This window comes from Perognathus longimembris, chromosome 7 (assembly GCF_023159225.1).
Source record: "Perognathus longimembris pacificus isolate PPM17 chromosome 7, ASM2315922v1, whole genome shotgun sequence".
Classification (NCBI taxonomy): domain Eukaryota; kingdom Metazoa; phylum Chordata; class Mammalia; order Rodentia; family Heteromyidae; genus Perognathus; species Perognathus longimembris.
In genome coordinates, this window is record NC_063167.1 from 70,601,158 (window position 1) to 70,616,839 (window position 15,682).

At 54.3% G+C, this 15,682-nt stretch overlaps 1 protein-coding gene across 2 annotated transcripts in view; it reads left to right on the forward strand.

Moving 5' to 3' along the window:
* Positions 1-7,917, forward strand: part of Slc22a15 (solute carrier family 22 member 15) — a 33,073-nt gene extending 25,156 nt beyond the window's left edge. Inside the window, exons 4-12 of one of the 2 annotated variants that reach the window (XM_048351846.1) lie at positions 33-197; positions 1,028-1,157; positions 2,046-2,261; positions 2,923-3,063; positions 3,987-4,072; positions 5,725-5,845; positions 6,625-6,697; positions 7,171-7,350; positions 7,815-7,917. In XM_048351846.1, coding sequence (XP_048207803.1) covers positions 33-197; positions 1,028-1,157; positions 2,046-2,261; positions 2,923-3,063; positions 3,987-4,072; positions 5,725-5,845; positions 6,625-6,697; positions 7,171-7,350; positions 7,815-7,904 — 1,202 coding nt within the window. In that variant the 3' untranslated portion in view covers positions 7,905-7,917. Of the gene's footprint in view, positions 1-32; positions 198-1,027; positions 1,158-2,045; positions 2,262-2,922; positions 3,064-3,986; positions 4,073-5,724; positions 5,846-6,624; positions 6,698-7,170; positions 7,351-7,814 lie in introns of those variants that run through there. The other variant, XM_048351847.1, reaches the window with a different exon arrangement.
* The last annotated feature ends 7,765 nt before the right edge of the window (positions 7,918-15,682 follow it).

Genomic DNA, 15,682 nt, shown 5'->3' on the forward strand with positions numbered 1-15,682 from the left:
GCTCGCGGTCACTGCCCCATCCTCTCTTCCAGGTCTCTCTCTCGACATCGTTTTTGCCATTGCAAACGCACTTTCGCCCTCCTACGAGTTCTTCGCTGCCACCCGCTTCCTGGTGGGCGCCATGAACGGCGGGATGTCGCTGGTGGCCTTTGTCCTGCTCAACGAGTGCGTGGGCGCCGCCTACTGGGCATTAGCAGGTACTGCAGGAGGCTGCGCACGCTGGGCTGTAAGGGAGCACTACTGTCCCTCCCGCCAGGTGCTTCTTCCCCAAGTGCTTGGGAGCAGAGTGCTGGGATTTCAGTGTTTCCATCTCCCCTGCCCTCCCAGGTTGGGAGGATTGGCACACACAAGGTGAAGTGTGTGTGTGTGAATTCAGCATTGGCTCGAACAGTGTCTCCAGCCTTCAATGCTTTAGCTATTTCAGGAAGGAGCTTGCTGGACCACGGTCCCCCTGCCCATAGCCTCCAGTCGCTTCTACTGCAGGGGTGTGCCACCACCTCTGGCTTACTGATTGAGATGGAATCTCACAACCTGCCTGCCTGGGCTGACCTCTGATCTCTGACCTCAGGCTACCATGCCAGAAGGAGGCCTGGGTGGGATTTGTGTTTGTTTTTCTTTTTGAGCAACACTGAGGTTTGAACTCGCAGCCTTCTGCCTGCTAGGCAGGCGCTGTACCACTCAGACAGCGTCCCCACCCTGCACTTGCGTTTTGTGTATTCCTTGTACATATAGTTGGAGGTGGCTTAGTGTGCCGCGTATAGACCCACCAGAAAGCTGGAAGTGGAGCAAGTAATAGAGCACCAGCCTTCTGTGAAAATGACGAGTGAGAGCGTCGGGGCCCTGCACTCACGTCCCCGCGTGTTTTCCTGTCATGCCGTGGCAGCGCAGGGCTGGCTGTGTGATGGGGGAAGGGGGAGGTGGTGTGGGGCCGTGTGACGTGGGGGTGGAGGGCGTGACTGGGGGTCGTGTGGTTCAGGGCAGCCCTGTGCCCCTGCCCTCTCCCACATCTGTCCCCTTCCTGCACCAGGATCCCTGGGCGGCCTCTTCTTCGCGGTGGGAATCGCCCAGTGTGCCCTGCTGGGGTACTTCATCCGCTCCTGGAGAACCTTGTCCTTGACACTTAACCTGCAGGGGAGCGCTGTCTTTCTCTTGTCTCTGTAAGTTCTTTTTCTTCCTGCAGTTTTAGTTCAGTGAGGGAATTCTTGTTGTTGTTTCATTCATTTGTTTTTGTACCGGTCCTGGGGCCTGAACTCAGGGTGTGGGCCAAGTCCCTGAGCTTTTTTGGCTCAAGGCTAGTGCTCTACCACTTGACCCATGCCTCCAGATTGGCTTTTTGCTGGTTAGTTGGAGAATAGAGTCTCATGGGTTTGGGCCTGCCTCCAAACCCAGCCTCCTGAGTAGCTGGGATGACAAGAATGAGCCATGCTTAGCTCTGGACTTCTTTTTAATCACTCAAAGCTTCAGCATACATATAGTTGTCAGCCCAAGGCACTGTAAGTGTGCTGAGGTTTTAACGCCATCACCGTTTAAGTCAGTAGCTGTTTATTCGGGTTTGGAGATTTGCTGAGGCCTGGACTGAAATTTGGCTTCATACTGTCTTTGAAAACTAGAGAATGGTTAAGTACAGAATTAACACAGTGGAGTTGCCTTGAGCTGGCATGGGTGGCTCACGTTTACAATCCCAGCTACTCGAGAGGCAGAGATGGGAGGATCAAGCTTAGAGGCCCCCCAAGCCTCATCTCAATCTATAGCAACATGGGGTGGCACGTGCCTGTCATCTCAGCTGCGTGAGATGTGTAAATAAGCAGATCACAGTCCAGGCCAACCCAGACATACACAGAAGACCCTCAGAGAAAAACACCCAAGGCAAAAAGGACTTGAGATGTGGTTCAAGAGGTGGAGTGCCTGCCTGGCAAGCGATAGGCCCCGGGTTCGAGTCCCTGTGCCCCTCACAGGGTTACCAGGCTTTAAGCCATAGTGAGGCACCCCCCCACCCAGTCCTGTGACTGTCTACGTGTGCGCACCATGCGATGTGTCTCTTTCAGATCGATTCCCGAGTCCCCCCGCTGGCTGAACTCCCAGGGCCGCGTGCAGGAGGCAGAGGATGCGCTCCGCCTGCTGGCCAGGAGGAATGGCCGGCCGGCGCACAGCGTGGTGCTCACCCCAGCCGCCGGCCGCACCAGCCCGGGCCCCGGGAGCCTCTTGGATCTGTGCCGCCATTGGCCTCTCCTCCGCCTGACTCTGATCCTGGCCTTCATCTGGTAATTGTGTCGGAGGGCGAGTCTCCCCAAGAGTTCCTAAGCAACCGTGAGGATACGAGGGGTGCGTGGAGCCAGGGAGCTGTGGGGCGCCAGAGGGTCCTTCGAGGGGCGCACACACGCATGTGGGTGCTGGGGCCAGCCTTAGTTCTTCACACAGATCGGCCATGAGCAGCACCTGCAAGCCCACATCCTCCACCCACCGGCTTGGAGTGAAATCTGGGAGAAGTTGTCTTAATCTGGACTCTCCCTCCTTTATTTTTATTTTTATGTTTTTGGGTTTTTTTTGGTGCCAGTCCTGGGGCTTGAACTCAGGGCCTGAGCACTGTCCCTGGCTTCTTTTTGCTCAAGGTCAGCATTCTACCACTTGAGCCACAGCACCACCTCTGGCCTTTTGGTGGTTCATTGGAGATAAGAGTCTTCCAGACTTTTCTGCCCCTGCTGGCTTTTAGTGGAGATCCTCTACTCAGCCCCCTGAGTGGCTGGTATTAGAGGCGTGTGCCCACGGGCTATAGACATTCCCCTCAGGACACCAAGCTTGGTGGGCGTGGAGCTGGCTGCAGGCAGCAGACGGCCCTTATGGGGCAGGGCTGCTCGGATCTTCTCTAACATGGCTCCTGTGTCCTGCCCACCGCCCCTCTGGGTCCTGGGACCCCACCGGCAGGTTTGTGTGCAGCCTAGTATATTACGGCCTCACCCTGAGTGCGGGAGACCTTGGCGGAAGCATCTACGTCAACCTGGCCCTGTCTGGCCTGGTGGAGATCCCCTCCTACCCAATCTGCATCTACTTGATGAACCAAAAATGGTGAGCGCGGCTGGGACTCAGGGGTTCTGGGGCAGAGCCAGGCCCTGAGTGCAATGTCAGGTGCCTGGGAAAAAAACAAAGCTAAAGCAGTGAGCACATGTCAAAATAAAGTGCATCCATCACAGAGGGAATGCACAGCGCCCACACTTTTTCATGGGTAAACACTGAAGGTGGTGGCTCGATCTGTGGCAGAATCTGCCGGTCACCGTGTGTGAGAATTCCTGTTGGGCCAATGCAGTTAGAATGCATTTTTCAAGCTGAGTACTGGTGGCTTAGGGCTGTGATCCTAGCTATTCCAGAGCTGAGCTCTGGAGAATTGTGGTTCCAGCCAGACCATTTGGACAAATCATATATATATATATATATATATATACATATATATATATATATATATTTTTTTTAGTTGGACTTAAACCCAATTAAACACATATACTTATATATTATACATATTATATGTGTGTATGTGTGTGTGTGTATGTGTGCAAGTGTGTGTGTGCCTGCACATGCGCATGCCAGTACTGGGTCTTGAGCTCAGGGCCTTACTCTCTTGCTTGGCTTTTGTGCTCAAGGCTGGTTCTCTGCCATTTAAGCCACACCTCTACTCCCAGCTTTTTGCTGGTTAATTGGAGATAAGAATCTCCTGCCTAGGCTGGCTTTGAACCGTGATCCTCGAGTCTTTAGTAGCTGAGATTACAGGCATGAGTGGAACCCTCTTGGGCATGAATGATTCTGCCTTCCCCCACAGCTCAGGTACTCACACCTGCTTTTTTAAAAAGGTATATGGAGATGCTTACTTCTTGTGTCCTGCCCCATCAGGGCCAGCCTGTGCGCCCCGACCCCCAAGAACAGGTTCCAGGTGGGGTTCTCAGCACAGGGGCTGCTCTCGGGCGGGGGAGAGGATATGAGACCCTTGTGTTACTCAGGTTTGGTCGCAAGCGGACGTTGGCCGCGTTTCTCTGCCTCGGGGGTCTGGCCTGTCTCACCGTGGTGTTTCTTCCGGAAAACACAGGTAGGCCCTTCAACCCCTGCCAGGCTTTGGCAAAGCACATTTGTGCAGACAGAGGAGCCCCTTGTGGGTGTGTGCGGGAGCGGGGACTGCGTCCCCCACCTTGCTTAAGCCATTCTGGGGCAAGGGCTAGTCTTGCCGTGTGCCCCGTATTGGTGGGCTGGGGCTGCAGTGTGGGGGTGCTCCCTATGCCTGCCAACTGCAGCCTAGCACCGCTGGATGTGACTCCCCGGCTCCAGGCATGGCACCCCGCACCAGCCCCCTGCCCCCCAAGCCCCCCAGAGCAACACCGAGAGCAAAGAATGACAGTTAAAGCAGGGCACTGCTGCTCGCGCCTGTCACCCTGGCAACTCAGGAGCCTGTGATTGGAGGATTGGGTGTGAAGCCAGCCCAGGCAGGAAACGTCTGTGAGACTCGCATCTCCAGTCAAGTAGCAGAAAGTTGGAGGTGGCGCAGTGGCTCACGTGGCAGAACACTAGCTTGAGGGAAAAGTCAAGCATGAGTGCAAGGCCCTGAGCAAGGTCCAGTACCCACAGGAGACCAGCACACCCACATGCACACACCCACACACACCAGCGGACATGCAAATGAGCAGGAAAATCCCTTCAGTCTGACAAACACAACCCCAAATTGGCGCCCAGGGAGAACAGGGAGGGACTTGACTGTGCTTGCACAGTACCTTTGCACACACAGCTGAGTGGAGGAAGGCAGCCTGACCGGAGGTGACCGCCAGGGAACGGCTGGGACGCAGCCCGGACACAGCGAGGCCGCTGGCCTGCCCGCCCTCCTCCCGCTCTGGCTCTGGCTCGCTCAGGACACATCTGGTCAAAGTTCCACAGTTCAAGCAGCCACACTCACAGGAACACACGGGACATGGGCGGAGCCTGCATGGGGGCTGGACGGGACTCCCTGGGGTGCCTCAGGGGGTAGATTAGGGTGCTTAAGGAAATATGAGGGGGTGTTTAAGAGAGTACATTGGAGTGTTTAAGGGAATCCATTGCGGAGATTTAAAGTAGTAAGTTGGGGTGTTTGAAGGAGTCAAGTGGGGTGTTTGAGGTAATAGATCGGGGTGCTTGAGGGAGTAGATGGGGTGTTTAAGAAACAGTGGTGTCTGCGGCCCGCACATCCGTGGCAGGATGCACGAGCATTGTTCATGGGCCACGTCCACACTGCCCCCGTGTGGTTCCGCGTCCACACTGCCTCTCCAGCCAGGGCTTCACTGGGAGCCAGGCCTCAGCTGGGTCACTGGGGTCCCTAAAAGGCACATGGGGTCCTCGGCCCCCTCTTCCTCCTTCTGCTGCTTGCCCCCTGAGGCCACCAGGTTCTTGCCCCTCAGACCTCCACGCCAGGAAGCCCAGCCTCACCCCACGCCCAGGAAACAGGGCTACCCTGGGGTGGACGGAACCTCCAAAGTCCACCTTGGACTGACCTCAGGCACTGACAGGCCTGGGAGCCTGCCCAGGAGCAGGAACTGCAGGCCCCCGGCTCACCTCTGCACCTGCCCCTTCTCAAGTGGGCTCTGCTGTGCAATCTTGCTGTCCAGGCAGACATGGAGACCCGTCCCCTCCCCTGCTGCCCAGGTGGACGCGGAGGCCTGTCCCTCCTGGGGAAGGAGGCCTGCATGGCCGGCCCTCACTCGGGGCCCTGTCTGCCAGGCACAGGTGTGTTCTCGGTGACCAGCAGCTGGCCTGCCGCCCTGCTAGGGAAGCTGACCATCAGTGCTGCCTTTAACACCGCCTACATCTACACCTCAGAGCTGTACCCCACGGTCATCAGGTAAGCCGCATGCTGCCCTGCGCCTGTCCCCCCCCCCCCCCGGCCCCGGTGGTCAGAGCCCAGAGGACTACCCTTGCCCTCCACCCGAGGAGGCAGAGACCTGGCGCTAAGCAGACTGCTCAGAACCCTAAGGGCTGTGCCACCAAAGCCAGCTACTGACCCAGGATTAGCCACAACTTGGAGATGAGGGTCCTTTGCACAAAGGTGTCAACCAAACGTGAAGTTGTGGAAAATCATGTCACACTGTAACCACAAAGATGAGATTCTAAGTGTTGTTAAAAGTGGTGTGGGCCGGGCTCACACCTTTAATCCTAGCTACTCAGGGGGCTAAGATCTAAGGATCACGGTTCAAAGCCAGCCTAGGCAGCAAAGGCCATGAGACTCTTATTTCCAATGAACCACCAGAAAAGCCAGAAGTAGAACTGTGGCTCCAGTAATAGAGCACCAGCCTGAGTGAAAAAGCCAAACCAGAGTTGGAAGCTCCTATTTCAAGCCTTACTCCTGGCACCAAAATGAATGAATGAGATTGCAGAGTTAAATGTCACCGTTCCTTACCGCACTGGCCACCCTTCAAGTCCTGTCAGCGGCCCGGGCCCAGCAGCGCCCCAATGGCCCGGAGGAATGCCACCACTTCCAGCATTGTGGAAGGTTCTGGCAGGGAGCGTGGCTCTGTGCACCCTGGGCTCCCCACTGGGAGATAGACTGCTCCCTGCCCCAGAATCTCAACAAATTTAAGCACCCCTATCGCCCTTTTGCGCTGCTTGTCTTTCCTTTTCCAGGAACGCCGGGCTGGGCGCATGCTCCACGTTCTCTCGGGTCGGCGGGATGGTGGCCCCCTTCGTCCCCTCGCTGGTCAGTGGCCGCACTTGCGCCTGGGGCGGGAGGAGGGCATACAGGCAAGCACCGAGCACTCTTGCGCACAAAGGAGACACTTCTCGGAGTGGGCGGGCTAGGCTGCTTTCCTCTTCTCATGCCCACACTGGGGCTTGAACTCAGGGTCTGGGCTCTGTCTGAACTTTCTTTACTCAAGGCTGGCGCTCTGCCACTTGAGCCACAGCGCCACTCTTAGCTTTTTGCTGGTTATTTGGAGATGAGTCTCAGACTTTCCTTCCCGAGCCGGTTTCAAATTGTGATCCTCAAACCTCGGCCTCCTGAGTAGGTGGGATTACAGGAGGAGCCACCAGGGCCCGGCTGTGTGCTGATATTGACTTACCAAGTCCCACCTCTGCATTCCTGGGGACGGGTTTGTGAACACAGTCGCCCTCTGACTGCTGCTCCAAGTCAGGTCTTGTTTGATTGTGCTCTGTCCGTTCCCTGCCCCACAGAGGCCTGTGCAGCCATCCCTGCCCTTTCTAGTGTTTGGAGCCACGGGCCTGACCTCGGGCCTCCTGAGCCTACTATTGCCTGAAACCCTCCACAGCCCCCTGCTGGAGACCTTCTCAGACCTGCGCTCCTACCGGCGCCTTGAGGACGAAGCAGTGTCTTTAGAGAACGTGGAGCCTCAGGTATGGGGCGTCTTCGCTGTGCCCAGCTTCCTCTGGGATAATGAACATTGTGGAAAGCAATAATACGTCACATAGAATAGAAGAAGGTGACGTCTAACAGCACTTGCTTTGCAAAAAAGATATGGTTGATGCATCATGAGTTCTCCCCCCCACCCCTTTGTACCAGTGCTGGTACTCTACTACTTGAACCACACCTCTACCTCTGGCGTTTTGCTGGTTCCTGGGACATCTTTCTGATTAGTGTGTCTAGGCTGCCTTTGAACTGTGATCCTCACATCTCAGCCTCCTGAGTAGGTAGGATTACAGGCATGAGCATGGACCCCAGGCTGTTTCTCGGAGTGCTCTGGGTGCCTCATTGGGGCGCGGTGTCATCTGCTGGTGGCCCACAGAGGGCAAGGTCGGTCCTCATTGGGGGGACCGTGCTGGGCCACTGGTGACCACCTCCTCTCCTTCTGGATTTTCAGCCTGTGAGGAAGGACAGCCAGGAAGGGAGCCCGAGTGAGGAAGAGGAGGAGCTCTGTGATGCCGATGAAGAGACTCGGATGCTCAGATGAAGCTCACCCCGTCAGGAGAGGAGGAAGGTCACTATCACCGTCCTGGGAGAGTTGCGCAGGGACCGGCAATGCCCAGCATGGAGGATGCCTTCCAGGCCCGGGGGACGCGGGCGAGGAGACTTCAGGATTTCGCAGGACATCGCGGGTTTCCCATGTGGAATTGTCTAGAATTCAAGCTCAGTTCAGCATGGCCATGTCCCGCCCAGGACCTCTCTCCAGAGCTGGGTGGGCGTGGTGTATCCAGCAGTCGTGGGGTGCCTGCCTTACTCCTGAGACAGCAGATGGGACGCCCCACATTTGAGGAGGATGCAGAAGCTTTGGAGGTGTGTGTGTGTCCACGTGTGAGCACGTGTGTGCACGCATGCCAGTCCCAGGACTCAAACTCAGGGCCTAGACACCACCCTTGAGCTTTTTTCACTCAGGGCTAGTACTCTACCTCTTGAACCACTTGTGGTTTTGGGGGTTTTTTTTTGCCGGTTAATGGGAGATTACGAGTGTCATGGAGTTTCCTGTCAGGGCTGGCTCCCAGCCAGGATTCTCAGCCGGGATTACAAGCTTGAGCCAGCAGATCCTGGCTTGTTCAGCATTGAATAAATGGGTGTCCAGACACGAGCTGTTGGTGTTAAGTGGTCTGGGAACATATCCACAAGAAGAGATCCCCACAAAATAAGTATGGGAAGGTGTGGGTAGGCATCGGAGTGGAGAGAGAGCTGCCCTTCCCGACAAGCCCCCCACTCACCCCACCTCCACCTCCTCCCTCCATACACCCACCCTTGTGTGCCACGTGGCAATCAGAATCCCAAAGAGAACTGTTGCTACCAAGGTTTACGATGTCCACCTCGAGAAAGGAAGCAAACAGAAGGGGGGTTGTTAATAATAATACTGCAGATTGCCAACGCACTGAATCTACTGAATCTACCCAGTGCGTGAGTGCATGCGTGTGCGTGTGCGGGTATGGGTGAGTGTGAGCATGTGGATGTATGAGTGAGGTATGAGCGCATGGGGTGCGAGTGGGTGTGTGAATGTAGGTGGTGTGAGTCTATGGGAGCCTGTGAGTGTGGTTGGAGTGGGGGGGAATCTGGGGAGGTATGAGTGAATGAGATGTGAGGGTAGGGTTGTGTGAGGTGTGAGCATGTGAAAGTGAGAGCATAGGGTATCTCTGTGAGTCTGGGGTGTGAGTTTGGGTGAGTAGGGGTGAGTGTGTGATGGGTGTGAGTGAACATGGGGGTGTGAGTGTACAGGTTAGTGTGGGGTAGGCACGTGTGTGACTGGGTTTGTTAGCATGTGAATATGAGTATGTGTGAGAGTGAGCGTAGGCCTCTGCCGTGTCAAGGCACTGGAAGGATTTGTGTCACATTAATGGTGCAGTGAGCACGACTCTTAGAACATTTCTCCGGATCAGGGCGCTGGCGGCTCACACCTATCATCCTAGCCACTCAAGAGGCTGAGCTCTGAGGAACACAGTTCAAAGCCAGCCCAGGCAGACAAATCCAAGAGAATTGTCTCCACCTGACTAGCAAAGAAAGCAGACATGGAGCTGTGGCTCAAGCGGTTGAGTGCCAGCCTTGAGAGAAAAAGCTGTGTGAGCATGCATAGCCCTGAGTTCAAACCCCAGTACTGGCACACGTGCATGTGTGTGTATATACACAACACACACACACACACACACACACACACACACATAATTCATTAACAATACAGCATGGAAATAACACAGTAAATTCAAAATCCTGTGGTCTGGTTGCAAGGCCCTTGAAGAGAAGTGCTTAGCTATTGGGTGGATGTGTTTCCCAGGTCTGCTGACTTGGGTCGGTCCAAGGTGGATTCCACTGCCAGATTTGTCAGGGGAAAGCTATTACTTGAAAACAATTCTGAATATAACCTCAGGGAGCAATTGACACGCTGGAGTCTTCTTTATCTGGACACCTCCCCGAGGGAGAAGACAGGCAGTCAGTTCTAAAACATCTGTAGCCCAGAAACAGAATGCAGAACCGCACCCAGCTGCCCCTGGGCACAGACAGAGACAGTGGCAGGTCAGATATTTAAGACCCCTCGGGTCCTCCCTGCAGGGAGAGAGGGCTTGATTAGCCATGGGGCACGGCTGGAGTCTGGACGGCCAAGTCAGCCAAGCCCGGTGTTTGGGTCTCGGGTGAGTGGTTAGTAGAGGAATGGAATCCATGAGTTCAGTTGGCTTTTACAATCAAGGCTGGTGCTCTACTACTTGAGCCAAAGCTCCACTTCCAACTTTTTGCTGGTTAATTAGAGGTAGGAGTCTCATAGACGTTCCTGCATGGGCTGACTTTGAACCGTGATCCTCAGATCTCAGTTTCCTGAGGAGCTGGGATCACCGTGTGAGGCCAGCAAGGCGCTGCAGGTGTCAGTACTTGATGCTTGGTGTTGTTCTGCTTTGGGGTCACTCAGTATGTTGCTGAAGGCATTGTGGATGCTGTTGGATAAGTCCTGTCATCTGTGTTTGGAGTCCGGGCATTCGTGGATCTGGCAGAGATTCTTTTGAAAACAAAAGCCTGGGATTTTTTGCACATTTTTTAGACTTTTAGGCACATACTTTTATTCCTTTATTTTGGTCTAGCACAGTGGCACCCCCCTGTAGTCACCTGTAGTCTCAGCTGCTGGAGAGGCAGAGGCAGGAGGACAGCTCCAGCCCAGGCGGCAGAGGGCAGCCTAGCTGGGCAGCATTGCAAGACATTGCCCCCCAAAACGAGAAGGTGCTGGGGCGAAGCTCAGGGATGGTCTGTGCTTAGACACAGACAAACGCGCTCACACACATGCATGCACATACACACATATGCACACACTACACATGCACACACATATATCCACGTACACACATATACACGCACATACACACATATACACAAAAGAATAGTTTCATTTAGAACCAGATTCTAAAAATCTCCTGCACTGCTGTCCTTTTGTCCTAGACATGGAGTAGACAGGAAACATTTGAAGAGCGCACCCTCACGTGATCACCCTCTTAGCCAGGGAGGCGGGAGACTGTCTCCAGGTCCTCGCAGATCCCAGGGTTTGTGCGCAGGAATGTGACAGTGCCTGGCCTCCGGTGGGGACTGGGCGCCCCGCCCACAGCTCCCAGGAATCCGGGCTAGGGGAGGAGACGGCCTCTAGGGGGGGAGGGAAGACGATTTTATTTAAAAACAACACACAGAGACACACACACACTTCCTGTGGCCCTCGACGGCAGAGCCTCTCACCTCATTGCAGTAAGTGTGTGCGTCTGCACTTGTCTGCATGTGTATGTGTTACACTAGAGATCGGGGGGGAGGGGGAGCCGGGCCGGCTGCGTGGTGTGGCGCTGTGGCTACACGTGTGCCGCGGCCCAGGCTCCCAGGCTGTCCCCATGGGCCCGCCCAGGCAGCGGGGATGAGCAGCTGCACAGCACATCTGGGCCACAGCTGGGGGCTGTTGCTCGGGCCTCCTCCTTCAGGGGCAGAAATGCCTCCCTGGTTCACTGGACCCTGCCCTGCCCTCCTGCCCACGCTGCCCGCCGGCTACAGCTCCGTTTCCCACTATGTTCTGTGATTGGTTCCTTGTTCTCTGCTGGCTTTGAACTGTGAGCCTCAGATCTCAGCCTCCTGAGCCGCGAGGATCGCCCAGGTGCTCTGAGTGTTTTTCATGCTCAGCCTCTCTGGCTAGCATCTACAGAAAACTTCTAAGCAGAGCGGACCAGACCACCCTTGTCCTGTACCAGTCGAGGTCGTGTTTGGTTCTCTCTTTTTGTAGGTATCTGAGTTTGAACGTGGAGCCTTACTCGCGGGGCCCTCGTTCCACCCATTGAGTTGCTCCCCAGAAAATTTCACAGGGAATGTTTTTGGGACACGGGCTCTGCCTTTCTCCAGCACTGGCCTGGAGAAGGTCTCCTGTTTCTTTTTCCCCGTAGCTGGGATGTCAAGAGTGCACCAATGTTCCCAGCCACTGTGGAGATGGAGTCTCATGAATGTTTCACCTGGGCTGAACTCAAGCCACAATCCCCTTAGGGTCACAGGACTGAGCCCCTCCACTCAGCAGGTTTCTTCTTATCTTTTTAATCATAAAAAGACATTATGTGTTGCCATATTTTCTACAAATTACTTAGATGATCATGAGGCATCTTCCTTATTTTTCTCATGCAGTATGGTGCCGTGATTGCGTTTCATATCGAAAGCAAGCATGCCACCCTAATGTAAATCCCACCTGCCCGTGGTATGTGTGGAACAATGAACTCAGTGTCTGGTATTCTCCCATTGCTCAGCTGGTGCTCTACCACTTGAGCCACATCTCCTCCTATCTGGTATTTCGCTGATTATTATTATTATTATTATTATTATTATTATTATTATTATTATTTTGGCCAGTCCTGGGCCTTGGACTCAGGGCCTGAGCACTGTCCCTGGCTTCTTCCCGCTCAAGGCTAGCACTCCGCCACTTGAGCCACAGCACCGCTTCTGGCCGTTTTCTGTATATGTGGTGCTGGGGAATCGAACCTAGGGCCTCGTGTATCCGAGGCAGGCACTCTTGCCACTAGGCTATATCCCCAGCCCTCGCTGATTATTTTGACAACAGAGCTTGTGAGCTTTTCTGCCTGGGCTGGCTTTGAACCTCGATCCTCTGGATCTCAGCCTCCAGAGTAGTAAGGCTTATCAGCCTGAACCGTCAGGGTTTATTAAATGTTTGAATGGTTATTTATAACATATTAGTCTGTGATTTTCTTAGGAGGATTGTGGGTTCGGGGCCAGCTTGGGTTACAGGGTGAGCTTGAGGACAACCTGTGCAGGACCCTGGGCTTTGTGGGACCTCCACCCCATGGGTAGTCCAGAGCTTCTTCAAAGGCCCTGGAGCCCCCTCATTCCCTCCCCACCTCAAAGCTCTCAGGTTAATGTTTATTCGCCCTATTGTTCATTTGTTCTTGCAGCCAATAATTCAAGCAAATAATGGTAATTGCTTAGAAAGTTTTCCCTGAGGGCAGAGCTGTTTATTCTGGGCAGGAATGAGTCAGGTGCCCACAGAGGCCCAGCCTGGCCGGTGTTGGAGGCCTTGGGAGGCCTTGAGGCCTGGAGGCCTTGGGGCACTGCTGTTCTCCCCTATTCATGAGGGGTGCTGTTGGTTTCCAGACAGGAAGGTTCAAATGCCCAGAGCCCCTTCTGTGTTTCTCTCAGTGCTCCCCAGAGGCAGAACCTCTTCCATCTTCTGACTTCTGAAAGAAAGGGGAAAACAAAACAAAACTGATTCTGATGCCAGGCACTGGTGTCTCACACCTGTGATTCTGATCCCAGCTATTCAGGAGGCTGAGGTCTGAGGATTGAGGTTCGAAGCTAACTTGAGCAGACAAACCCATGGGACTTTTGTCTCTAAGCAGTGTAAAGCTGGAAAGGGAGCCGTGTCTCAAGTGGTGGAGTGCCAGCTTTGAGTGAAAAAGCCAAGCCACAACATGAGGTCCTGAGTTCAAGCCCTAGCACCGGCAGACAGAAAAAGGTCAATCTATTTCTTTTTTGTTCCTTGGTTTCCCCATGATTTTTTTTTTCTTGGCCAGTCCTGGGCCTTGAACTCAGGTCCTGAGCACTGTCCCTGGCTTCTTTTTGCTCAAGGCTAGCACTCTAGCTCTTAAGCCACATAGCCACTTCTGGCCATTTTCTATATATGTGGTGCTGGGGAATCAAACCCAGGGCTTCATGTATATGAGGCAAGCACTCTACCACTAGGCCATATTCCCAGCCCCTCATCATGACTTTTGTGGTCTGGGGGCTGCTGCAGGGCTGGCTCTCCCTGGCCTCCGGTTGCTGACTGCGCCCCTGTGAACCGCGTCTGTCCCGGATGGCCCTCTCTCCCCAAACCTCTCTCCCTGTTCCGTGCTCAGCTCAGTTCTAACAGCCCTCCAGCCAAGCTTAATTAGAGTCCAGACAAAATTCATTTGTTCGTTTGTTTAATCATTTTTTGCCAGTCTTGTGGCTTGAACTCTGGGCCTGGGCACTGTCCCTGAGCTTCTTTTGCTCAAGGCTAGTACTCTACCACTTGAGCCGCCACTGCAGACCTGGTGCCTTCATTTCCAGTGTGGGGCCTTCTGTGCCTAAGTGTGGTGGGGCCTTGGGGTCTCAGGCCATTTGTGTCTCCTGCCTGACATTGATGTGATCTTGCTATTCATTGGAGGAAACCAGTGTTGATGTAATCTTGCCTTTCATCAGAGGAAACCAGAACCTCAGTAGCCCTTTGTGGGCAGGCCTTAGAGTCCTGGCAGCCCCAGGGCCAGGAACCGGACTTTGCTCCAGGAAGGTCTTGGAAGAGGGCCTGAAATGGCACCACCCTCCCAAAGTCACTGTTCATGACCCTTAAGGGCGGAGCCCAGACCTAAAAGCAGGGAAAGCCTGGTGTTTTTATGGTAAGTTGAGGAGGTGACTTTGGGGAAGTATCAATATAAATACAGATTCATGTAAACATAGCCATTCCCAGTGGTTTCCACGCATAGGCACCCGCTACCAGGAAATGGTTAGTGGGAGAGAGTAATTAAATGTCTAGATATCAAGCATTACTCACTTCCTCTCTGTTCCTCTGGTCTTTCTTGGCTGTCTGGAAGGACAGATCTTCATCACTTTAACTGAGTGGGGAGTGAGTACCTGCCCAAAAGACCAGGCTTCATGTTATCATTGTTGATTGTTTGTGTGTGTGTATACACACACACGCACGCACATACATGCATGCATGTGCTTCTCTGTGCCAGTGTGGTGGCTTGGGCATTAGCCCTGACCTTTTCTTGTTGAAGACTGATGCTCTACCACTTTGAGCCACAGCCCCACTTCTGGTTTTCTGATGGTTCACTGGAGATAAGAGTCTCACAGACTTTCCTGCCTGGGTTGGCTTTGAACCTCGATCCTCAGGTCTCAGCCTCCTGAGTAGCTAGGATGACACCAGCACCAGCTTTAGTAGTGTGTTTTAGTATAGACGGTAAAGTGAGGAGGTGGGAGGGAGGGGCGGTGAGGGTTTTTTTTAGTATGTGAGGGTACAGTGAGGAGGTGGGAAGGAGGTACCTGCCCTGGGGCAGTTAGCGGCCTCAGCCTTGTTTCAGGAGGAGGCTGTGGTTTCTGCTGCTGACCTGAGGAGTGAAGTCTGAGGCTCCTTGGTGAGGAGGCAGCTGATATGCACTTGGGGAGATTTTATCTTTGGGCAGCACACTGCATTTTTCCCCTCTTGCCTTTTCCCTCTTTCTTGGGTTTCCCTAAGGCCTGGGGAGTTCTCAGATTCTTAATGTAGATGTTGTGGGCCACTTTCCTTCCCTGAACAAAACACCTGAGGCTGGATGACTTGTAGGGAAAAGAGGCTTATTTAGCTTATTGTTCTAGAGGTCTCCCCCCAGGGGCTGCTGGCCTCAGGGAAGGGAGGAAGACCTAGATCACAAGGCAAGACCGGAAAGACTGGTGTGGCCAGGAGCAGAGGTTGCTTCCGAGAGCTAACTCGGGAAGCCATAGGATGACTCTGAGAACAGTACTCCCAGGGGAGTCCTCGCACTCCCAGTAGACCCTGCTGTTACAGACCCCACACCACCACCTCCACACCATACTCACCCCGTACCTGAACCGCAGTGATGCCTGGCACAGACAGGACCCGCCAACCCCAGGGAAGAGCCGTCCTGGAGAGGGTGCCAGGCGATAGTGGTGGGAGCCCTCTGAGCTCACGGGACCAGAACTCCGGATACAGATGGGATAAGGCTGTCCTCACAGCCGTGCACTGGTGGCTCACGCCTGTACTCCTCGCTACTCAGGAGTCTGAGATCC